Source organism: Periophthalmus magnuspinnatus, chromosome 19 (assembly GCF_009829125.3).
Source record: "Periophthalmus magnuspinnatus isolate fPerMag1 chromosome 19, fPerMag1.2.pri, whole genome shotgun sequence".
Lineage (NCBI taxonomy): Eukaryota > Metazoa > Chordata > Actinopteri > Gobiiformes > Gobiidae > Periophthalmus > Periophthalmus magnuspinnatus.
The window spans coordinates 16434242-16460618 of record NC_047144.1 but is presented as its reverse complement, the minus strand read 5'-3'; the positions used below and the strand labels follow the sequence as shown (position 1 = coordinate 16460618).

Genomic DNA, 26377 nt, shown 5'->3' with positions numbered 1-26377 from the left:
CGCTATAACTGCTAGCCTCGATGAGCTTCATTTGACTGGAGCCGAACGCTAACGGTGACGCTAACAACAAATCAGCCCTTCATATCTTTAGGGATATTGGTTGTATCTCTCTACAGATCTGAGCTGTTACTTGGCATCTGCATGGAGATTGATGCCATACCATCCACCAGAAAAGTTCCATAGTGCACCTTTACTTCTTGACTTTGACCTTCTCACGCAACCCAGTTTACAGTATTTGAGATAGCGGCGAGATATTAAATTCAAATATTGATTTTTCCAATGATTATTTCGTGCTACTAAAAATTTCACAGTTCAGTTAATACAATACTGTTGCCACGGTAACACCAAAAGAATAATTTCTCACACTTATTTCAATTCACATGGCTTTTTTGGTATAAAGAATGGCTCTGCTTTGGAATAAGTGTCTTGCCCAAGGACACAACAACTCATCTGTAGGAGCTGGAATCGCACCGTCAATCTGTGGGTCACTGGATCGGACCAAACCCGCAAATCTGGGTTGCATTTCCCACTCTGATTCTTCTTCTTTCTTCCTGAAAACCTTAAAATAGATCGATTTTTGCTGTGGAAATTGGTGCCAATCTGAACAAAGTGTTTCTCCACAGACAGAAGAAAGGGGAGAGAGAGGGAGTCGGATGAGAAAACGCTGATTATCGCTTTCATCTGGCAACTTACAACCTGTAAAATGTCCCCCTCCCCACATTTACACCTGCTTTGTACCAAAATAAAGCGTTTTCGACAAGCGCAGACACCTGTGCTCCCTGCAAACTAATAACATAATTGATTACCTATAGCCGTGTATAGGCTCAGGAGAGAGGGTCTGTTCAGTTGACGCTGTGTTCAAATAGACTGGAGGATTACTGCTAACAAGCTGCTTTGGGATAGTAATGTTCTTTTCAATAGTGTTTTCCAATTTAAACAGTGATGGAAGAACTTTACTCGAGTAAAAGTAACTTAAAAGGCCCATATTACACTATTATCTGATTTCTGTTCTAATGTTGTTTCCTCATCACAAATATGCGTGGAATTGTGTTTTGTTTCATTCACACGAACACACAAACCCTGCATATTTACGCTGAGTTCTTCTCTCAAACAGAAAACGCTCTGTTCCACCTTGTGATGTCATGAAGTGGTAATACAGGAAGTGCTCCACTGTGTTTTTAAACTTCATACACCTTCACTAGAATCATCCAGATGTTTTCAGCCCGGGAATTGGCCGACTCTAGTGGACTAAAGGTAAAAGGTAGATGCTAATTTTAAAGCTACTACTGTACTTTATGACATCACAAGGTGGAACAGAGCATTTTGAGCTTTGGAGATGTAGACAGACTAATAATAAAGTGTTACTCAAACATGTGTGAATGAAACAAAACACAAATCCAGGTCTGTTTGTGAGGAGGGAACAGCATTAGAACATGACTTAAAGCTCACGAGATTCACTTTTGTGTAATATCTGACCTTTAAGTGAAGGTACAGACTGTTTTAGTCCTGTTTTAGTCCTGGTTTAGATCTCTGTTCCTACTCTCACCTTTGCTTATGAGCTTTGGGTAACGAACAAAAGGACAAGATGGCAGATATCCTTAGCGAGAGAGTGAGGAGCTCTGTCACATGGGAGGAGCTCGGAAGAGAGCTGCTGCTCCTCCACGTCTAGAGGAGCAGCTGAACTCGTGCATTTGTCCCTGATGCCTCCTGGATGCCTCTCTGGGGAGGTGTCCCACCGGAGAGGAGGCCCCAGGGAAGACCCAGGACACACTGAATGGACTATGTCTCTCGGCTGGCCTGGGAACACCTTGGGGTCCCACACGAGGAGCTGGAGTACGTGTCTGGGGTGAGGGAAGTCTGAGAGTCTCTTCTTACACTGCTGCCCCTGATAAATGGAAAAAAATGGATTGAGAGATAGTAAAAGTATGCTGTTATTAACTCTGAAAACTCTGAAAAGTACAATTCCTTTAAAAAGCTAGTAGATAGTGGGAACTGAGGACTACCTATCTCCGATTACAAGATGTGTGTCATTTTAGCTAACCACAAGGCTAATGTTTGCATATAAAGAGCAACCCCCCCATGCTGTTGTCACACATATGCCCTGTGCTGTATTGCTTTTTGTTTTTGTCTGCAAAACACTAAAAAATATATATATAAAAACCTGTTCTGTTTAATACAGTCTCATAGTTTGGCTCTCGTGGTGCCTCCTGATAGCTTTATAATACTCTGCCCTCGTCCTCACACTGCCCCCGTTCTAAAGGTAATATTTCTCCGTCTTTATAAGCTGTAAATCTCTCAGCTCTGTAGCCAATATAAAAGTGGGTCCCTTGTTTTAGGATCGCTCTTTTTTTTAAAGAAATAAATCATAACTTAAAGGTACAAACATTAAAAACTTTATGGGCTCATGAACAAGATGAACGTAATACATTTTAATTCAAACACCCGGAGTGCTTCTGGCTTTACAAACTCACCTCCGCCCAAACTGCCTGTCCAAGAGCCCCATATTCTTCTTCTTAATAGATTCTGGACATAGCTCTATATTATTACATAACATTGTACAGGTCGTATCAGGTCTAATACTAATGTTTTTGTTATTATTATTATTTTAATAGGGCCCTAGTTTAAAGGGCTCATGTTACGCTATTTGTGATCTATGTTTCAATGTTGTTTCCTAATCATAAACATACCTGGAGTTGTGTTTTTTTCACTCACACAGGTTAGAGTAACACTTTATTATTAGTCTGTCTACATCTCCAAAGCTCAAAATGCTCTGTTCCACCTTGTGATGTCATGAAGTGGTAGTTTTCAAGTTAACAGCTACCGTTTACTTTTAGTTCAGTAGAGATTTGAATTTCAGGGCTGAAATCATTCAAATGGTGTTAGTGAAGGTGTATGGAGTTTGAAAACACAGTGGAGCACTTCCTGCTTTACCACATGATGACATCACAAGGTGGAACAGAGTGTTTTCTGTTTGAGAGAAGAGATTGTGTGGTAAACATGTGTGAATGAAACAAACAAAACACAACTCCAGGTCTGTTTGTGATGAGGAAACAACACTAGAACAGAGATCACAAAACAACGTCATATGGGCCCTTTAAATAAAAACAACAAAGAAATGCTAATGTGCGCTACGCTAACCACGCCTGAAAAATCGCAGTAGGAGTAATGCTAAACGTTTGGCAGTAGATTGTATAGCTCTGGGTCATTCTGTGCTTTTATTCTCACTTTTCTCAAACTTTTGATTTACCCAGAACCCTTTGTAACATTGCCAGGAACTAAAACGCTCAGTGCCACAGCTGAGCCTCGCCTGATTTTGAGTCTATCTTTGAAGAGTCCAGCCCGGGGTGAAGAAGCACACTGCAGAAGTTTACCAAAACGTGGGAGTTAACATCACATGAACTCAGATGGCTGCACTCAAACTTATGCATAAACTACACTGGAACTGAGACTAAACAGGGACAAAACCTGGACTAGAACAGGACTAAACCGGGACTCCAAAGGTTTAGTTAAATGTGACAGTTTAAATCACATACATTTATTATATGATCATATAATCATATAATTTATTTTCTGTTCTCTGTTATAATGATGTTTCCTCATCACAAACAGACCTGGAATTGTGTTTTGTTTCATTCACACATGTTTAACACACAAACACCCTGTTCCCCCTTGTGATGTCATCATGTGGTATTACAGGAAGTGCTTCACTGTGTTTTCAAACTCCACACACCTTCACTAGAATCATGTGGATAATTTCAGTCCTGGAATTGCTGATCTCTACTGAACTAAAGGTAAAAGGAGCTGTGGACATGAAAACTACCAATTCATGACATCATAAGGTGGAGCAGAGCATTTTGAGCTTTGGAGATGTAAACAGACTAATAATAAAGTGTTACTCAAACATGTGTGAATGAAACAAAACACTCCAGGTATGTTTCTGAGGAGATAACATATAGGATACCATGGTCTAAAGCTCTCAAGAGTCCATTTTGTGTAATATAGGACCTTTAAAAGTAATCCTGTATTTAAGCCCTTTTAACTCATACACTGAATATTCTTTTGTGCAGTGTGTAGAGCTGTCTCTGTCAATTTTTATCAGAGCCGAGCGTGCACGAGGCCGCGAGCGTGCACGAGACTGCGAGCGTGCACGAGGCCGCGAGCGTGCACGAGACTACGAGCGTGCACGTGTTAGTTATGTTATCTGAGCTCTAACAGGCCAACCACGTCCCGCTCTTTCTCCTCTTTAACTTAATGAGAGCGGATTTGCATTTTAGCCAAGAGCCTTTTGTGTCTTTCACTTTCTGTCTCCTTTTACCAAAATCCTTTTCTTTTTCTTTTCTCTCTAAAATCCACTCGCTCATCTGTATGCAAGAACCCTCACTTACTTCCTGTTCCCGGGCTCAAATCGTCTCCCACGGTAACAGTGATCAAAAACAGCCAAAATGGATTGAACTGAAAGAAAAGCCGATATTTTCTGAACCATAATGTTTAAATTGATGTTTTAAAGTCGGGGTGTTGTCTATAGAAAGAAATATTTAAAGAGCTGCCTTTATGTGGTGTGGGTAAAGGTACACTATGCAACTTTTCTGGTGAAAGCTCTGCTACATACTTATCATGAAGAATTACGTTTCCTGCAATGTTCTGCAGTTTGGCATTAAATTAGCTTGTATTTATTCAATTACAGCTATTTTTGTTGCTAAAAATACCTTGAAAAACATGAATTCTACCACTGCGAGTAACGTCACACTCACTTAGTCGACTTCTTTATACAGTCTGATTCTTACTGTGAGCAGGGTCGCCACTCCACAGATTTGACCTGTAACTTGGCCTGGTGGAGTCAACTTCAGCAAGTTTAATGCCATACTGTGGAACATTTCAGACAAAACATCTCAGTTTAGACAAGCAGATAAAGGACCCTCCGTCAGAAAAATACATAGTGCAACTTTAATTTTACTATCCATTCTTTTTTTTGTGCAAAACTTGAACCTCAGACAAAATGTTTACAAGCAGATTTTAGCACATTTCTACAAAATTGTCCTGTGATTATTATTATCAGAGAAAACAAAACAGATACAAAGATATTCATTTTGTCAGTTTCGCTACCGAAGCACCTATTTCTGTGTGATTGTGCAATAAAAGCCTCAAAGGTACAGCTCCGGGGCCAGCTAGTGCCAAAGATGAGGTCATGAATATGCAAATGAGTATGCAAGTGAGTATGCAAATACGTGAAACAGAGGATCACCTGAGCTTGTTACATTTGACTCCAGGGTCCAGGATGTCAGGAGAGGTGGCAACACACAGAGATATATGTGTTTGGATTCAGCGTATAATCAGACCAGCCGACCATCTGGGACTGTTTCTACATGCATGCACGCACACACACAGACGCACACACACATGCACACACAGAGGCGCGCACACATCAGCGCACACATCAACACACACACAGACGCACACACACATACAGAGATACATGCAAGCGCACACACACACGAACACACAGAGGCGCGCACACATCAACACACACACAGACGCACACACATACAGAGATACATGCAAGCGCACACACACATGAACACACACACATATAGAGATACATGCAAGCGCACACACACATGAATACACACAGATGCACAGACACATACAGAGATACATTCAAGTGCACACACACACATGAACACACATACAGCGATACATGCAAGCACACACACAGATGCACGCACACATACAGAGATACATGCAAGTGCACACACACATGAACACACACAGATGCACACACACATACAGAGATACATGCAAGTGCACACACACACACATACCCAGACATACAGACACAGACGTGCGCACACATACAGAGACACACACACACACATACAGAGATACATGCAAGTGCGCACAAACACAGATGCACACGCACACATACAGACGCACATACAGACGCACACACAGATGCGCACACACACAGACACACACAGACACACACATGCACACACACACAGACACACTGCAAATCATCTACTTCAGTGAATAATACTGATGGTTGTTGGTGGTTTTATGTATTTTAAGGTTAATCAGGAAGTGCGCTGCTAACATGCCAATTATTGCTAACTTTATCATCGCTGTTCCACACAGCTGCCACAGACTCCAGTTGCCACGGTTGTGTCCTTGGGCAAGACACTTAACCCACCTCGCCCCCCCAGTGTCTGTGTATACTGGTGTGTGAATGTATGTGTGAATGGGAGAGTGCTTTATTGATGTAGAGTGCCTTGAAGGTGGAAAAACGCTGCATAAAAATGTGACCATTGACCGAACGTGCTTATGAACTCATTGTGGTGAGTAGTTAGGATGTTCAGAATGCATAAGATAAGTGAGGAATAACTGCAGACTGAACTTTAAATGAACTTCTTCTGTTTTCTCGCTTTTAAAAATAGTAAAAATCTCATCCAGAGCCTTTAAATGCAATACTGTGGAACATCCCAGGCAAAGCTATAACATCTCCATGGAGACAAGCGGTTGACGGACGTCCTTCCAGAAAAGTTACACAGTCCACCTTTAAACTCTTACTAAAATTCTCAACTCAACACATTTAACCTGATGTGCTCGTGTGGACTTATACATTCTTGTGGTGTAGGGCTATAAAGAACCAAAATGGAGACTACAGGAAGAGATTGACGGATTTGAAAGTTTTTCGTCTGTGATTTTGAGAGATTTCGTGGCAGAGGGAGCAGAGGAGCGAACAACACCCATGTCATATATAAAGCTGATTCAGAACGGCTTTGTCTGCTCAGGCCTGGAGCTGTCAAACTGCCACTCACAGCTGACAATGCCCCTGCCCACTGAACCATCACTCTACACTGTCTATGCAAGAAGAGGACGCTATGGCGAGGAATTCAAATATACGGGAAAATCACTGCTCCGTCTCGGTTAGATGTAGTTAGACTTAGACCTGCTTCCATATATACACTTTTGAGGGTCAGTATTTATTATGTGCATATTTGTATTGCAATAGTATGGAGGTTTCTGCTGTTTCTACGTAGCACTGTATGAAAAAGTTCCATGGACTGTATATATAAATGGACACAGCTAACCTGCTAGCCACAGGGTTCCAAATAGGAAGTCAACAGGGGTTCGCTCACTGCTCCAGCGACTCCAGAATGAGCCATAGACTATAAAGAAGTAGAAGTAGTAGAGAGTGTGACGTCACCCACAGCGTTCGGCTCCAGTCAAATGAAGCTAGCATCAAGGCTAGCAGTTATAGCGGCGAATTTGGAGCCGTGTTCAATATTTGGAATTCTGACTGCGGGTATCATAGCAACCAAAAACCAATCCGGAGTGAGGCTGTTGAAGGTAACGCCAATTCCTGCCTGCACCGCTGGTTTAGCAGAGAGCACTTTGCAACGCTGTCAATCAAGCCTGTTGCTAACGCTGCGGGAGTGACCTCTGGGGAAAAAGGCGCCTGGTTTGTCTGTTATTAATGTTCATATCTTGATTTACAGACACAATAGTGAAATAAAAACTCCAGGATCATGTAGAGCAGGTTAATGCGCACATTTTAAGACCAAAATGACGAGTTTGACAGCAGCAGTTACAGAGAGAGGGACCACAGTTTTTCAATAAAAAGTGAATTGGAGCGAATTGAAACGCGGCGGCTAGCAGGTTAGCTATGTCCACTTATATATACAGTCTCTCGGCAGACACCCCTCTTGCCTGCAGTGGTTCGGGTCGATGGTGCAGATTGGCAGTCATACGTCTGTCAATCTACCCCAGGGCAGCTGTGGCAACCGAGCTTTGCATTACACTCTTTGCTGTTTGAGTCTCCACCACTTTCTTAGCCCAGTTGCTTCAGAATGTTCCAGTATATGTCATTAAATCTGTCTGTTTTGTATTTATTCAACTACATCTGTTCAACTACTGTCAGCGTGCTCGCCTTTACACAGAGCTGACCTGTTTTACCCTGGTGGCATCACTTCCTTGTATCCTGTGTGATTTATATGCTTAATGCCACACCGTAAAAAATTCCAGTGGAGGCAGCTACATCTCCATGGAGACCAGCTGATAGGGCACACTTAAAAGTTCCATAGTGGAGCTTTAATACTCTAGTTTAATGACAAAATTAACTAGTTTTGGTCAACATTTCCATAACATTCTACACTTTTGCAGCACTTTGTTAAGGATTTCATATATTCCTTCTCCCTCTCTTCCCTCTCCCCAGACGCCACCATCCTCTCGTACGACGGCAGTAAATTCATGAAGGTGCAGTTGCCCGTGGCGATGCACACGGAGGCGGAGGATGTGTCTCTCCGGTTCAGGTCTCAGCGAGCCTACGGAATCCTCATGGCGACCACCTCCCGAAACTCTGCCGATACGCTGAGGCTGGAGCTGGACGGGGGGCGTGTCCGACTCACCGTCAACCTGGGTACGCACTATGTACTATGTAATGGATGGATAGTACTTCAAATATAAGAGTTTTGAAGTAACTTAGATAATAGTAGTTGTAATGAGAATAACTTTTAGCTTTAGTGGATTTTATGGGAGATTAAGTGCTGCTAAGTTTAAATAGTGCACTTAAAGGGAGACACTGCAGGTGAATAGGAAAAAATCTTCAAATTATAGATATCATTTTGAAACTTCTTCTGTACTTTACTTATATAAATGTAAGAAAAAAATGTATTACATGTTTTTTATCAGTTCATGTTCTCATATAAAAATAAGGCATTTTATGTGTAAAAACAGCCACAAATCACCATATTTGGGACGTTTGAATCTCAAAAATACATGGAGCCAGATTTACATTTATTGCTTCATTTTTTTTGTACATATTAGATCCTAAAAAGTATACAGAGGGGGTTTTGGATATCTTATTTAGTATTTGAGTAAACTAGATCTGACTGAAAATTTGCCTAAAAATTCTAATTTCGCCTCATTTTTTGGACTTAAAACTTGAAAAAGTCAGATTTGGAGTTAGACATAAAAAATCCTTCTGTGCTTTTCGTCAAAATCTTGTTAGGTCCAAGTCTGTAAAGTTTTCCGTGCGTGGGTGCTACTTTAAGGGCTGGTCCCTTCTTCCCTATGGAGGAAAACACATTTTCCATATAACTCTATGGAGGCAGGTTGATTGAATGAAATATAAAAAATCTTCCTATGCAGAGTGGAACATTTTGTCATTTTTCCTCATGAAAGCTTGTTGCTAAGAGACCAAACGGACAAAAAGTTTTGCCTGTAGTGTCTGCCTTTAAGATCACTATTTATTCATATGTTTGGTGCAGTGTAAGGCTGGACAGTATTTTGGTTAGTAAATAGAATAGAATGAACTGGGAACGTCTCCCTCAGTTTGACATTCTGAGTTACGTACTTGGATTTGGAAAAACATTGGAAAGTTTTATGCCAGTGCTTAGTTTGGGTATAAAAACACTTTGAATTACCTTATGAAGTTGAAAAAAATATTCCTTTTCTTATAGGTTTGTATCTCAGGAAATGAGATATGATTGTCCTTGGAATTTGAACAATTTTGGAAATTTGACCCTGGAAAATATATTTTAAAAAACACGACATGGGTTTATTCAGAAAGTTTGGCTCCAGCCTCTCATTCAGAGTTTTTATTTATTTATTTATTTTTTTATTTTTTTATTTTTCTTTTTATGTTTTATATACACACAGAAGAATATAATGTAAATACAACACATATTAACCAATTATAGCCATCGTTCCATCGCATAGTTTCAAGACTTAAAACTTCATTTTACTTAAACTTATGTACTGTACTTACTTTAGTTAGTCACAGCTGTAGATTTTTACTATATTTAGAGCTAGCTTAGCGTAAATAAATGTGCACATAATTCCATATTGTCCAGCCTTACCTTGTGCGAAAGTTAAAATATCTATAATATGTGAGTTTTGCAGTATTTTTCCAGTTTTTTTAGCGTTGGTCGTAGCATTTTTTGTTTTGTTGTTGAACAGAGGGTGACGCTTCAGCCGCATTCTCTGCTCACTGCCAGGAGACCTCTGCACCCGGTCACCATGACAACCACAATCACACAAACGCAATAATACGGTTTAAATGATGTATGCTAGCAAGTACGCTAACACTAGAGGAGGTTTTTAGCTGTTAAGTTTAGCTGTTTGGGTGTGTCCATGGGTTTCAGAGTGTTCAAATATGAGGAAAATAACTGTATATGATTCCACCGGTGTAGTCCTCAAAATGGCGCCCATGACAGGTCAGGTCATGTGACTGGAGAATGTGTAGTTGGGTCGCAAAAGAAAAAATAAACTTACAAAATACAGTTACGACAGTTCTCCAGCGTAGTTTTGCATGATGTATAGGCAATGGTGGAAGACGTACTCAATTTTGGAGTAAAAGTACAGATACCAGTGCAAAAGAATACTTGAGTAAAAGTAAATGTATCACATGGAAAAATCTAGTTGAATAAAAGTATTAAAGTTCCTGTTTAAACATGTACTTAAAGAGTAAAAAGTAAAAGTATTTTGCAAGATTTGAGGTGTTAAAAGAGTAAATTAGCGCCGTTGCAATAGTAATTAACAATAGTAACAATATTAAACAAAGTATTTTAACTTTTGAATGGCCAAAAATTCAAAATGGCGCCTATAAACAGAAATCTGAAACCCATGAATTTCAAATTGAATCATGAATTTTAAAACTATTCCAAATCTTTAGCATCAGTGTGAGTTCTCCATATATTTTAGACGTATGTATTTCATTAGGCACACATATAAATACATCTGCGGTTCATTTTTGGTTCTGTTTTGGTCTCTGGTTGTTTGCAGCCACGCCTCTCTGTGGTTGACGCCTCACGACACACCAAGGCATTCTGGGTAAAACCTTTAAATAGCCAAAATGTTTTCAAATCTCCCATGTTTGGGGGAGATTTGTGCTTTGGATGAGCGACAGCATCAGAGGGGGCGCGTCGGACCTCAGCGTAGACTCTGACGCCATTGGCCCATCTCAGTCTCTGGAGGATTCTGATTGGAGGCTGGAAATGTCACTCAAACCAAAGCAGCCAATAGGCACCGGGAGAACACTGGGACCTAAAACTCTCCCAGAAAATATATGGTATAGCACGACAGCTACATATTATGCAACTCTAGCCCCTAACCCCTAACCCTAGCCCCTAACCCCTAATCCTAGCCCCTAACACCTAACCCTAGTCCTTAACCACTAACCCTAGCCCCTAACCCCTAATCCTAGCCCCTAACACCTAACCCTAGTCCCTAACTCGTAACACCTAACCCTAGCCCCTAGCCTGTAACCCCTAACCCCAACTTTAGCCCCTAGCCCCTAACCCCTAACAAATACCTAACCCTTGCCCCTAACCCCTAACCCTAACACCTAACCCTAGCCCCCAACACCTTACCCTAGCCCCTAACAATTTACCCCAGCCCCTAACCCCCAACCCTATCCCTTAACCCCTAACACCTAACCTGAACCTCCAACCCTAGCCCCCAACTTCTTCCCCTAGCGTCTAACACCTAACACCTAACCCTAGCCCCTAGCCCTAGCCTGTAACCCTAACCCCTAACACCTAAACCCTGCACAATATTGAATTTGAATTAGCAAACATTTTATAATCTATCAGCTGTAGGGTTCCTAATCGATACCAAAACTAGTATCTAAACTAGATACTCATTTGAAGAAGTATCAATACTAAAAAAAAAATCCTGCAAAAAGTCCTGAACATGTTTAGAATGATCTTGAGCTGTATCTTTCACAAGTATAAGAGAGTAGATATAAAACCACATGGTAATAGAAAACAAAGTACTACAAATTAATGTGGAAAATCACACTCTAAAAATAATGTGGATTTCATTGGAGTGTTGGTTCCAGTGTGGCCCGGTGCCTGGGGGTAAACAGGGGTGTGTCGTTGGGAGCGTCCCCAGGCGTGGGCTCTGTTCTGTGGGCAGCTCTAACCCTCTGCTCTGCTCTTCCTCCAGACTGTATCAGGATTAACTGTACCGCCAGTAAGTGACCCTTCACCTCCCCTCACCCCCTTCTCTCTCTCTCTCTCTCTCTCCTCCTCCTCTTCCTCCTCCCTCCCCTCTTCTCTCTGTTCTCTGTGTGTGAATGAGTGGGTTTCGTGTGCGCGTGTTGGTCTATGGCTATTTTTACTGTCGACATATTGTGGATTTTTAAAGCTACGCTACCCACAGACCTGCTCACTCCAGAATCTGTACTGAAAAACAAAACATCATATTTGGAAAACCTTAGCTGGGGTTACCATGGAAATAAAAAATAATTGGGTTAGGTTTCCGATCAAGCTTCAAATGTTTACTTTTTATAAACTCAATATTTTTGTTTTGTGTGTGTTTTAAAGACTTATTGAGGTTGTGTCTCTATAGTTATAATCTGTGACACTCGTGGATCATTATGTTTTAATTTACACATTTTAAATCACAATATTCATCTAAAATGACTGAATAAAAGAAACAAATCCGCTGACTTGTGCACTGGTCATAGCTGTGGTCAAACAGTAAAACTCACAGCTCGTCTGCGTTTAATCTTTAGCTGTACAAAACCATAAAAAAGCTAAAATACTTTTTCCTGTTACATTTGAGCGTTACATCATCGTCTTTCATATCGTTTCTTACACTGAATTTAAATAGAATTCAAATGTTTTTCTGCTTTTAAATCTGAAAAAAAAAAAACTCAACTTGGAAAGCCTTTAAGCCCCAAGTCTACACATGTGAGCATCTGAGCGTTTAGGAGCGAGGTTTAGAGAGAAGGGAGGGAAAGAGAGAAGAAGAGGGAGAGAAGAGCGTTTAGGAGTGAGGTTTAGAGAGAAGAGAAGAGGAAGGAGAGAAGAGAGAGGGAGAGGGGGACAGGGAGAGAGGAGGAGGGGCCTACATGTCTGAGCATTTAAGTGTGAGGTTTAGCTTCAGGAAGAGAGGGAGAAAAGAGAGGGAAAGAGGAAGAAAGAGGAGGGGGAGAGAGAGGAGGAGGAGCGAGAGGGAGCGAAGAGAAGGGAGAAAAAAGAGGGAGAGAGGAAGGAGAGAGAGAACAGGGAGAGAAGCAAGAGGAGAGGAGAGAGAGGATAAGAGGAGGGGGAGAAGAGAGAGAAGGAGAGGAGTGGAAAGAGGGAGAGGAGAGAGAAAGGTGAAAAGATGGGGGGGCGGGAGAGAGGAGGAGGGAGAGAAGGGGGAGGAGGGGGGAAATAGAGGAGAGAGTGAAAGATAGAAAGATGAAAGTTCTAAAAGGGGAGAGAGGAGGGTGGAAGAAGAAAAGATAGAGGAAAAAGAGGGGTGGGTGGGAGAGAGAGGGAAGGGAGGAGGGAGAAAGGAAGAGGGAAGGGATTCGAGAAAGAGAGAGAGGGAAGGGAGGATGGAGAGAGCTGATCTCTGTGCGCCACACGAGTGGAGAGGTTTTTGCTGAGGGCCAGGGTTTTCCAGGGCAGCCATTTTAGTGAAGAGTGATGGACAGAAGAGGAGCAGAGGGGAGGACAGAGAGGGGACTCGAGAACGCATTAAAGGAAAGAAAGATGGAGCTGGACATGAGCGAGAGAGGGAGAGGGAGGAAAGAGTGATGGAGCTGGACTTGAGAGAGAGAGAGAGGAGAAAGAGGGAGGAGAAAGAGAGGGAGGAAAGAGTGATGGACAGGAGAGGAGCAGAGGTGAGGACAGAGAGGGGACTCGAGAACGCATTAAAGGAAAGAAAGATGGACCTGGATGTGAGAAAGAGAGGAAGGAGAGAGAGAGACAGGAAAGAAAGATGGACCTGGATGTACGAAAGAGAGGAAGGAAAGAGAGAGAGGACAGAGTGATGGAGCTGGACGTGGGAAAGGGAGGGAGAGAGGAAAGAGAGTGATGGAAAAGAAGACAGAAAGTAAATTATATAAGGGAGGGATGGAGGGATGAATTTAATTAAAAAGATACAAGAAGGATGGATTGAAAGAAGGGTAAATTAAAGCCATAGTGTATAACTTTCCGTCCAGAAATAGACCAAAATAAAAATGAGTTGTGTTTTTTTAGTTTTTTATTCATTATGGATGTTTTTATTGCAGTAAAAAACACAGCGGGCTCGCATCTCCACAAACCTGACTCTTATTTGGCCTTGTTTCCATGGCAGTGTTGTTCCTTTGGGTATAATCTTCTACAGTATGTCATCTATCTCCATGAAAAATGTTCCGAAGAGTGGCTTTAACTTTCTATTTCCATGCAAACACGCAGTTGACTTTCTACCTCTAGAAAGTTACGCACTGTCACTTTAAGAATACACAAAGAAGAGCTCAAAAGGAAATGATGTTTTTGAGGCCGCTTACAGTGTAGTTTGATACTGTTGTTGTGTCCTTTGGCAAGACTCTCCACCCTGCGTAGAATTAAAAGAACAGTTTGAAGAATAGGTCTGGAAAGAAATGAAGAATAAGCCCGTAGATGGAGGTGTGGAGAGGAGGAGAGCGGAGGTGTAGTGTTATTCTGAATGTGGTCTATGGCAGAAGTTGGTCTCTGCGTTTTTAAACATCTCAAAATGACAAATGTTGAAGTGTTTTATCTGCTCTGAGCAAATCTGATAAATGGAAAACAGAGCCAAGACACAAACAGAAGATAAGACCAGGACAAAACACAGGGAGAAGAGGACGAAGCTTTAAGGTCGGACTGGGCCTTTTGGGAAACAGCAAATGAGTTTTTTCTAACGACTATTTTATTTTTGTGGAGGAAAAGTTACTTAAATATCCGATTTTTGTTCCTGATTGATTCTACGGCTCCACTTTTAGGACAAAAGGAACGAAATGTATAAAGGATAAAAACTAGAAATACAAAATTACTGGTACAGTGTGTAGCTTTTCCACTTGTCTCCATGGAGATGTTCTAGCTTTGCCGAGAAGGTTCCACAGTATGGCTTTGTACTTATCTATCGCCACGGAGACAAGCACGTGCCGTCGTCAGACAAAGTTACGGGTCAGATCTGTGAAGAGTGAATGTCAGTAATTGAATGAATACATGCCATCCATACTGAGGATCATTTCAGGCAAAGCTCTGTCATCTCCATGGAGACAAACAGATGGCTTACCAGGAAGGTTACATAGTGCAGCTTTTAATTGTACTTTAGATTAATTTGTTAATTGTTGATTGTATATATATAAATTGGACATCGCTAACCTGCTAGTCACCACATTCCAAATAGGAAGTGATCATGGGCGCACTTCCGGCTCCATCAATTCTGGCTTCAATTCACTTTCTATTGAAAAACTGTGTCCCCTCTCTCTGTAACTGCTGCTGTCAGACTCGTCATTTTGGTCTTAAAATGTTCGTATTAATCCGCTCTACATGATCCTGGGGTTTTTATTTCACTATTTTGTCTGTAAATCAAGATATGAACATTAACAACAGATGAATCAGGCACCGCAAACGCTGTCTCGGATCCTTCTGCGTCCTGTGCTTTTTGAAAAGAAACAATAATAATAAAAATAATAACCACAATGCTTAATATTTCGCCACAACTCAGTGAAAATAAACCATATTTACATCTGCAGTTTCAAAAAAAAAAGTTGCATATTTTGATTTATTATGAAAACTGTGAAAAGCCATTCTCCCCAAATGGCTGTTTCATAGATAATACCAAGTGATTAAAGCGGTTTTGCATATTAGAAATTTTCAGTTTCTACAATTTGATTTTAATTATAAGTTTTGGAGGAATGGATCGCTACTAATACATCACATTTTGCAAAGTAATTATTTTAAAACGTTTAACTCAAAGCAGCAGTTATGTTTTTGATGATTTATGGATTGAGCCATTTCCGTCTTTTTAAAATACTGCACATGACTTTATAGTTGAAGCTTATCCCAGTAATAATGTGTGAACAAACTGGGAAAACTGTCTAACTGGGAATGTTCTGAATTTTTGAATTGGGAATTAAATGATTAGATTAGCGATTTATGTTTTTCAAAATAGGATTCTGTTTAAAGTTCACATTTTAAACAAGAAGAACTGACAAAGGCACATTTCAGAACATGTTTGCACAGATCTAAACTACAGGGTTAGCAGTTTTTATGAGAGTAAGACGCAGGGAGGGCATCTGACACAATATTGATCATTTCATTCATTCAAATAGTGATTTTGATGAATCAGCAGCCCTAGTGTGACTGGAATAATAGAAAGCCTGGTCCGAGAATCTAACCCACAAACTCTTCGCTAAACGGCAGGTGCGCTAACCACTGTGCCATCCCATTTCCGCAATGTCGCCATCTCTAATCCTTGACACGGCAAGAATTAGAGATCTCATTTTAAATCAGTCCTATTTTAAATCACAATATTAAAATCTAAAATGACTTAATAAAAGAAGCAAATCCGCTGAGTCCTGTGTTAGAAAACGGTGGTGTCCAATGGGAGCTGACGTCGCCGTAAACGTCATCACAACAAAGCACCGCATGCTGTTGGCGCCCCCTATGGATAGCTGCACATCACATTTACGAGCAGCACATTTTTTTTCATTTGTACCAAAATGATGACGCGACGCTGCTGAATCCTACGAGTATCACCGATTAAGAAAATAAAACTGGAGAAGGAAGTGCGAAATGGCGTCTTGAAAATAGTCGATTAAAGATTATTCAAACATGAATCAATCCAAAAACAACTTCAACAGAATAAATGAGAAGGAAACAACTATAACTCAGTTCAGTCCAGTTTGCAGAACAGGTCTGATTTAATTACACCCAGGGCTCTTAAGATTTTGAAAGATTTGAGTAGATTTTTAACGGCGCTTTGGGGCAGGAGCCGAGAATGAGGTGTTCAGGTGAAGTGCCGGCTGTGGGAAATTACAACCTAATTGACAAAGAGAGAAAGGAACTAGGAGTGCGGGAGTTTTCACCTGCTTTATGCAAATGCAAATCCTTATGATGAGTTTATTTCAAAAGGCTGTCTCGTTTTTATATCAGTTCTAATGCATTATGTAACGTTTCTGGACTTGGAAGCTAGGACGTAGGAGAGCTAGGTGGTTAAGTGTACTCTGAATAATTAATTCTTTAATTCCTTACTCCTTCATGAGGCAGATAGGAGCTAGTACCTTGGAGCTAGTACGCAGGAGCTAGTACGCAGGAGCTAGGACGCAGGAGCTAGGACGCAGGAGCTAGGACGCAGGAGCTAGGACGCAGGAGCTAGGACGCAGGAGCTAGGACGCAGGAGGTAGGAGCTAGGAGTTAGGACATAGAAGCTAGGACACAGGAGCTAGGAACGTAGGAGCTAGGACTTACGAGCTAGCTGGCCCTCGGTATATTCCTTCTCCATGTGACAGACAGGAGTGTTAGGACATAGCACAGGAGCTAGGACTTATGAGCTAGGGGGTAGGAGGTAGGACATAGGAGCTAGGACATAGGAGCTAGGACACAGGAGCTAGGACATAGGAGCTAGGTGGTTAAATATTCTGCTCCTCCTTCATGAGGCAGACAGGAGTTAGGACATAGGAGATAGGACACAGGAGCTAGGTGGTTAAATGTTCCTCTCCTCCTTCATGAAGCAGACAGGAGCTAGGATGGAGGAGCTAGGACGTAGGAGCTAGGTGGTTAAATATTCCTCTCCTTCATGAGGCAGGCGTTCTCTCGCTCCCGTCTGCTGCACCTTTATCCCAGCAGCTGTGGAGCGGATTTATGCATTTGTTGTTTTGATTCTTGACAAACTTCACATGAGGGATTTTGGTGACAGTGTTGCATTCTGGGATGATTAGGCTGTGCTCTGGTAATACATGGGTCCTATTGGCTCCATTTTGGTTGTTGTTGTTTTTTTCCAAATATTCAGAAATTGAAGTACATTTTTGGCTATAGCAAAGATGAATCTCAGAATGTGCTAATAGCAGTTTGCTGTTAGCGCATCTGTTTGACATCCTGGTTTGTACAGAGCTTAAACGCATTATAATTTTTTTGTGATATATCCCTTTTATTATATTTTTTACTGGAGCCACACCACTATTTCAAATTCATAACTATTTGTATTACTCTAAATACTGCTAATACATAGGAACTTGTACATCTTTTAATATTTTTTGTTAATCGGTTTAAGAGAACAAGACTTGCCTCTGGACTACTGTTTATTTTAATACATTTATAGTTTTTACAACCTTCATAAACTAGAGAGGAGCTAGGAATGAGGACCTAGGAATGAGGAGATAGGAATGAGGAGATAGGAAGAAGGAGCTAGGAGTGAGGGAGTTTTCACCTCTTTTATGCAAATCCTTAAGATTAGTTTATTTCAAAGCGACATTCAAAAGGCTGTCTCGTTTTTATATCCATTCATATGTAAAGATGCACTATGTCACTTTTCTGGACTTAGGAGCTAGGACTTAGGAGAGCTAGCTGGTTATGTGCACTCCGGATGTTTTTAATTACTTCTCCTTCATGTGGCAGACACGAGCTAGGACGTAGGAGCTAAGTTGTAGGAGCTAAGACTTAGGAGCTAGGACTTAGGAGCTAGGACTTAGGAGCTAGCTGGTTTAAGTGGACTCGGGATATTCCTTCTTCATGTGACATACAGGAGTGTTAGGACATAGCACACGAGCTAGGGCTTATGAGCTAGGATGTAGGAGTTAGAACATAGGAGCTAGGACGTAGGAGCTAGGCTGTAGGAGCTAGGCTGTAGGAGCTAGGCTGTAGGAGCTAGGATGTAGGAGCCAGGACTTAGGAGCAGGACTGATAATAAAGTGTTACTCAAACATGTGTGAATGAAACAAAACACAACTCCAGGTGTGTTTTTGAGTACGTAACAGCATTATAACATGACTTAAAGCTACAAGACTCAATTTTGTGTAATATAGCACCTTTAATATTTGATTAAAATTAAAGATGTTATATGGTGCATTCACAGGGTCTCCCCCGCTGCTAGTAGCCTACACATGTAATTCCTAACGTATTTCTTCTCTCTCATTTTCACCCTGTTACCTCCCGGATCCCTTCATAACGACGTGGATTTGTTAAAACCCTCTTGTGGCTCTGTTGTCACGACGACAGCATTGAGGAAAAAAAAATAAAAATGGAAGGGGGGAGAGAATTAAAAAAAAGTGCTCGGTGACGGCAAAGAGGTGGTGAAATGGACGACTCCAGTTGCCATAGAAACGGTGTTAGCTAGCCACACACACCGAAGCAAAGGCAAGGATATCACAGCCGCTGCTATCTCTGCTACGAGTCTGACAAGCCCGTTTCAGATGTGCATTTGAATAACGGGGGATGTGCGCAGGCTGGAGTTTAGTTAAAAAGAATATTTAGTCATGTTTTGTTTATATATATTTATTTACAAGGAAAAGGTAGAGTCGTGGTTTAGTCGTGTTTCAGTCCGAGTTTAAAGGGCCCATATTATGTCTGTCATAATGTTGTTTTCTCATCACAAACAGACCTGGAGTTGTGTTTTGTTTCATTCACGCATGTTTAACACATTAACCCTGCAGATTTACACAGAGTCCTTCTCTCAAACTGAAAACACTCTGTTCCACCTTGTGATGTCATGTGGTGATACAGGAAGTGCTCCATCTTCACTAGAATCATTTGAACTTTTGTAGTACAGTCTGCCACATGCTTGTCTCCATAAAAGTATTGCTACTTTTCCTGGTATGTTCCAGAGTATGGCATTAAATGTATCTACCTTGGATTTATTTAATTACAGGCGATATGTGCTAATCAAAAATACATTGAAAAACATGCATTGCTAATTACTTTATATTCCTTCATCATGCAGAGAGGAGCTAGGACTTAGGAGCTAGAACTTAGAAGCTAGGACTTAGGAGATAGGACTTAGGAGCTATTACTTATGAGCTAGGACTTACAAACTAGGACTTATAAGCTAGGACTTATAAGCTAGGAGTTACAAGCTAGGTCTCACGAGCTAGGACTTACGAGCTAGGACTTACGAGCTAGAATGTAGGAGCTAGGAGTTACAAGACACGACTTATGAGCTAGGACTGAGAAGCTAGGACTGAGGAGCTAGCTGGTTAAGTGTATTTTCAACCCTAAAATTGCCATTCTTTGTTATAATAAATGAAAAATTCAAATCTGTAGCTGTTACTTTAAAACTACCACTTCATGACATCACAAGGTGGAACAGAGCATTTTGAGCTTTGGAGATATAGACAGACTAATAATAAAGTGTTACTCAAATATGTGCGAATGAAACAAAACACAACTCCAGGTCTGTTTTTGAGGAGGAAACAACATTATAACAGATCAGAAAATACTGTAATATGGGCCCTTTAAACACCAAAATAAACCCCAAAAGTCTCACTCTCTGTAACACACAAAGTTCATTTTCTAAACACGGCTCGTCTCAATGAACATTTTAGTAGAGCACTCTCCCTGTTTCCCTGCGTGTGCATAAAATGAATTATACATTTGATATTCAAGATGGAGGAGGGGGGAGGTGGAGAGGGGAAGGAGGAAGGAGGGAGGTGGAGGAGGCAGAAGGGGAGAAAAGGGAGAGAAAGAAGAAGGAGGTAGAGGGAGGAGAAGGGAGGAGAGAGGAGGAGGGAGGAGTCAGGAGGAGGCGATGGGGGGCATACGGTAGTGAAAAATGTCTTTAAAAGCCCGGCGCGGAGCCAGATCGCACACTCAGCAGTTGCATAAAACCCACAGCATCAGAGCGATTCCCGGCTTATCCGACAGAAAAAACACTTCATATTTGGAGCTAATGAAAGATGAAAAGCTTTTTGTCGTTCCTGTTATCCCTCTGTTTATAATCTGTGTTAGCTTTGGTTATGGTGATCTGGAATATATATTTGCGAACAGCTTCCTCTTTCTTTGTCTTGTCTCGTGTTTGGGTTTTGGGTCTTTGCCAGTGAATCCCTCGTTGGATGCGCTCGTAAAAGTAAGTGATTAAAGACATTAGGGAGCTTAAGGCTGTGCGCTTCCAATGGGCGTTAGCGTGTGTGCTAGCTAACCAAAAGGGGCAGCCATGTTGGAATGGGACGTTTTTAGGGAGTTAAATAGTTTAACCTGTTAAAATGGGTAACAGTGGGCGTGTACAGGTGGAGGTGAAAACGGGGGTAGATCTGCAAAATGGCGTCTTGAAAATAAGCGATTAAAGATTACGCAAACATGAATCACCCCAAATACAACTTGAGAGCGAAATGAGAAGAAACGACTAGCGCATGGTTAAAGATCTGAAAAGAACAGTTTGTAAAATAGGTCTAATTTAAGGTCAAAGTTCATTTCATTGTCTCCGTTGAGAATTTTGTCCTCTGCATTTGATTCTTTTTCCAGATCATGTCGATTAGAGACCAGAGCCAAGAACTCACTGTATTACAACACAAATCTGCGTTCATTTTATCTGCTCCGTCTGTCTGAAATGTGATTGGCCGATACAATGTGGTGATGTCATCTGTATTAAATATGATTGGTCAATACAATGTGACAGTGTTAAACGCAGTAATTATAATATATATTTTTGAGCCTGTGTCCATCTGTTCTGTCGTCTACGCTCTCGGTTGGCACATCTCTCTCTCTTTTTTTTCCCTCTCCCTCTCTCTGTTTCTTTACCCTCTCTCCCTATCTAGCTGACACTTTCTCGCTAGCTGTACCCTCCTCATTCTCTCCATCTCTCGCACTCTCTTTTTCTGTCTCTGTCCCCCTTGCTCGCTCCCTCCCTCTCGCTCACATTCTTTCCCTCTCCTCTTCTCTCAGACTCCCCTCTTCCATCCCTCCTCTTTCATCCCTCCCTCCTTTTCTCTCTACCTCCATCCAGCTCTCTCCCCTGCTCATTTACTCTGTTTTTCTTTATCCACCTTCCATCTTCCCTCTTTTCCACTCTCTCTCTCCTAGCCCCCCTCCCTCTCTCTCTATTTTCTCCATCCACCTCTCTCTTTCCCTCTCTGTCCCTCCTTCTAATTCTCTCTCCCACTCCCCCAACCCTCTCCCCCTCTTTTGTTTTCCCTCCTTCTCTCTTTCCCTCCCTCTCCCCCCTCCCTTCTCTCCCTAACCCTCTCCCCTTTCTCACTCTGTCTCCCTCTCTCTCTTTTCCTCACCCCGCTCTCTCTTACCCTCCCCTCTCTCTTCCCTTCTCTCCTTTTGTCTCTGTCTCTCCACAGCAGGCAGTGATCCCCCCGACCTCTTTCTCTTTCTCTCTCCCTCTCTCTCTATTTGTTTCTCTCTCTTTCCCTCTCCTCTCTCTCTCCCTCTCCTCTCTTTTTCTCTCTCCTCTCCTCTCTCTCTCCACAGCAGGCAGTGATCCATGTTAGCAGGATTGGTACTCTCACCTCCCCCCATTCTCTCCTCTCTTCTCTCCCTCTCCTCTCTCTCTTCTCTCCCTCTCCTCTCTCTCTTTCCCTCTCTCCTCTTGTCTCTCTTTCTCTCCACAGCAGGCAGTGATCCATGTTAACAGGATGGGTACTCTCACCCCCCCTCTCTCCCTAACCTTCCCCCCTCTCTTTCCCTCCCTCTCCACTGTCTCTTTCTCTCTCTTTCCCTCTTTCTCTCTCCTCTCGTCTCTCTCTCCACAGCAGGCAGTGATCCATGGTAACAGGATGGGTACTCGTGCCCAGAGCACAGCTGAGTCTCCTCAGGGGACCCTCCGCCCGCTCTGCCCCCTCCGCCTGCTCCGCCCGCCCTGCCCGCTCTCAAACCCTCTTTTATCTTTAAAAACACATAGACTCACTCACTTGTTTGCATCACACCGTCGCTTCTGTTGTGATATTTTTTGGTTTACTTTTAGCTGTAGTCGCAATAGTTGTTTCAAAAGCTGTATTTCTAGTAGTAGTAGTAGTAATAGTAGTAGTAGTAGTAGTAGTAGCAGTGGTAGGGGTATAAGCAGTAGTAGCAGTAATAGTACTAGCTTCATATTATATTGTGTTTTTATATATCTGCTTGTGCTTTGATATATGGTACACAGTAATAACATTCCTATTCACATTCCCTGATAATTTGAATCGTTTTTCCCTCTCTCCCTCGGTATTTCCCGGTCTGATTTCGTGCTTGTGTGCTCCTCTGACTGATGGGGGCAGCCTTGAGCCTTGACATTTTGTACAGCAGAATTGGTTCGGGTCAGTTTGCTCCTCGATGCCATTACCTCCGTATAGGTCACCGGCCGCACTCCCAAAACCAACGGAGCTTAGGCCAGCAGAAAAACTCCAGTTCGTGTATTTGAGCCAGTATTCCAGTAAGAACGATTTGCTTTATGGAAATGGAATGGGTCTAAAATGTCTCAAAGGGAACGGGAGCGTGACTGAACAATGGAGCGAACGCCTAAACCTGCAGATGGAGCACACATAGTTTTTTATTAATAATATTACCATCGATTGCTGTTCAGCTGATATTCTGGTTGGACCATACATAGACTGTATATATAAATGGACATAGCTAACCTGCTAGCCACCGCAATCAAAATAGGAAGCAACTCTGGCTCCAATTCACTTTCTATTGAAAAACTGTGGCCCCTCTCTCTTTAACTGCTGCTGTCAGACTCGTCATTTTGGTCTTAAATGTTCGTATTAACTTGCTGTACATGATCCTATTGTATCCCTAAATCAAGATATGAACATTAATAACAGACAAATCAGGCACCTTTTTTCCCCGAGGTCACTCCTGCTCGTGTTAGCAACAGGTTTGATTGACAGCATTGCTAAGCAGGAAGGAGCGTTACCGTAAACAGCCTCGCTCCGGATTGGCAGAAAGTCTCATAGTGTTATTTTGTCATTACTTGAGAGAAAGATAACAGCTACATAACATATTTGGATTGGTTTAGTCTTATTTAATTTTGATTTAAAGGAAAAAATTGTGTTATTAATATTTGTGTGGTATCAGTTGATATCAGGGATCAGCCGATACTTAAAGCTGTAGTATCAAAATCGGTATCAGAATTGAAAACCCTGGATCGGTGCATCCGTAGTTTAGGTAATGAGGATTCAGATCAGAGTGAGTCCTGTTAATTCTGCTTCCTGATTGGATCGTCTTGATTGATCATCTTGAACCAAAACACCAAAATACGATACATAGCACATGATATCGCAGTAAATCTGATATAAATTGGTTTCTTTTGGGTTCCCATTTTTATCCAACTCGTAAACTTTGATGTCAAATCCAGTTTCCAGACGTCCGCTCTTATTATTTTTGCTGTCCCAAGCCTGCGCTATATTGCAGCATCTTGGAAAGTACAGCAGGATTTTGGGACGGTGCCTTCGCCTCTAAATTATGTATATTTTTGGCGAAACCATTTCAAATTCAGATGTTTCTGGACCCCATTACGGTTGCAATCCCTCATACCTCCATGCTCGTGGTGCTCTGGCTGGTTAGCTTGCCTCGTTTTTACCCACCAAGAAAAAAATATCACGATTTTAAACTGCTGTCGGCCTGTCAAGTGTGTGCAACCAGCTCTAAGCAGATAGGAAGAGGTTAGACGGGTAGCCGGTAGAGAGAGACATCATAAAAGGACAGCTACTAGCGTTTTTTTATTTATATATTTCATTCCTTACACGTCAGCACCTTGGATAGCTCCCCCTGTGTGTCGTGTAGCAACAGTGCCACCAAGAGGCTGTGGGACGCACTGCGCTCCAGAGAGACAGCACATGATTTATGTAAAAACGAGTGGGTGATTTCAGCAGGGGAGCTTAATCGTTTCTGCCTCCTCCTTACAGATTATCAACACGTATGAACACGCCAGCCATGAAATGTACACATAAAGCAATTATAAGCAGCCCACCACACTCCTGTTATCCCGTTTATGACAGGAATTTGTGAATGACGTATTGGGAGAGGAAGGATCGGAAAAGAACAAAGGGTTAGGTGGTTTGGGCAAGTGCAGAGGAGAGAGAGTGAATTCATATGTGGTATGTACATTATTATTATTATTATCTTTATTTTTATTTATTTATTTTGTATTATGTGAAAAATAAAATAAGGATTAGAGAAGATGTTTAGAGATCATTTGGGCAAGTACAGAGGAGGGAGACTGAATGTGACAGTTATTATTATTATTATTATTATTATTATTATTATTATTATTAATAATCATTGGCTTATTTATTTTATTTTTTTTATATTTTTATTTATTTATTTATCCATCCATCCATTTTCTTCGCTTATACGGGGCCGGGTCGTGGGGGCATCAATCTAAGCAGGGACTCCCAGACTTCCCTCACCCCAGACACGTCCTCCAGCTCCTCCGGTGGGACCCCAAGGCGTTCCCAGGCCAGCCGAGAGACATAGTCCCTCCAGCGTGTCCTGGGTCTTCCCCAGGGCCTCCTCCCGGTGGGACAAGCCCAGAACACCTCCCTAGGGAGGTGTCCAGGAGGCATCCTGAGCAGATGCCCGAGCCATCTCAGCTGGTTCCTCTCAACGTGTAGGAGCAGCGGCTCTACTCCGAGCTCCTCCCGTGTGACCGAGCTCCTCACCCTATCACCTATCATTATTTATTTATTTATTTATTTATTTATTTATTTATATTTTTTTATTTTATATTTTTATTTCTTGGTATTCTCATGTATACCAAATAACTTTTTTAACAAAGCCTGAAACTGGTGTTCAGTCTGTCTCACATATGTTTTTAAGTCCTATACATAAAACTTCTTTTTTTTTTTTTTTTTTTCCTTGTTTTAATTTGTTTAATCTTAAAGCAGGACCCAGCTTAAAGAGCCTGTTTGATGCCATTTCTGATCTCTGTTCTAATGTAATATTTAGGCTGAGTTCTTCTCTCAAACTGAAAACACTCTGTTCCACCTTGTGATGTCATGTGGTGATACAGGAAGTGCTCCACTGTGTTTTTAAACTCCACACACCTTCACTAGAATCATTTGGATGTTTTCAAAGCTGGAATTGCCAATCTCTACTGAACTAAAGGTAAAAGGAGCTGTTAACTTGAAAACTACCACTTCATGACATCACAAGGTGGAACAGAGCATTTTGTGCTTTGGAGATGTAACAGACTAATATACTAAGTGTTACTCAAACATGTGTGAATGTAACAAAACACAACGCCAGGTCTGTTTTTGAGGAGGTATCAGCATTATATCATAACTTAAAGCTACAAGAGTCAGTTTTGTGTAATATAGGACGTTTAATCTATAATCTTAATATGATCATTTAATCTCAAAATAAAGTGAACAGTAATCCAGTATTCCAGCAGTGCAGTAGTGAATCCCTGTGTATTTACATGCAAATGGTAAAGTCATTTCTCTATTGTGTGGGAAGTAGCTGCTCATCATTTTGGTTCATTCCCACTTGGGTCGTACCACGTGGGCGCCATTTTGGAGACCCACGTCATCCTCCATTATAGCCTCACTTTATCTGTCCATCTCTGTCTCCTCTTCAAATATGTGTCTGATTGAGTGAGTGCCTGTCCTTCCTCCCTTCCTCTCTCCCTCTCTCCCTTCCGTTCCTCTTTCCCTTCTCTTCACTCTTCTCCCAATCTGACCAATTTTGTCCTTTACATTAAACTCCCCGGCTTCTTTACTGCAAAAAACAAACATCTG

At 41.7% G+C, this 26377-nt stretch overlaps 1 protein-coding gene across 1 annotated transcript in view; it reads left to right on the top strand.

Annotated features, from left to right (window-relative positions):
* Positions 1-26377, top strand: part of nrxn1a (neurexin 1a) — a 155400-nt gene that overhangs the window by 79893 nt on the left and 49130 nt on the right. The window contains exons 11-12 of the mRNA XM_055229329.1: positions 8213-8416; positions 11947-11973. Of these exons, the coding sequence (XP_055085304.1) occupies positions 8213-8416; positions 11947-11973 (231 nt within the window). The remainder of the gene's footprint in view (positions 1-8212; positions 8417-11946; positions 11974-26377) is intronic.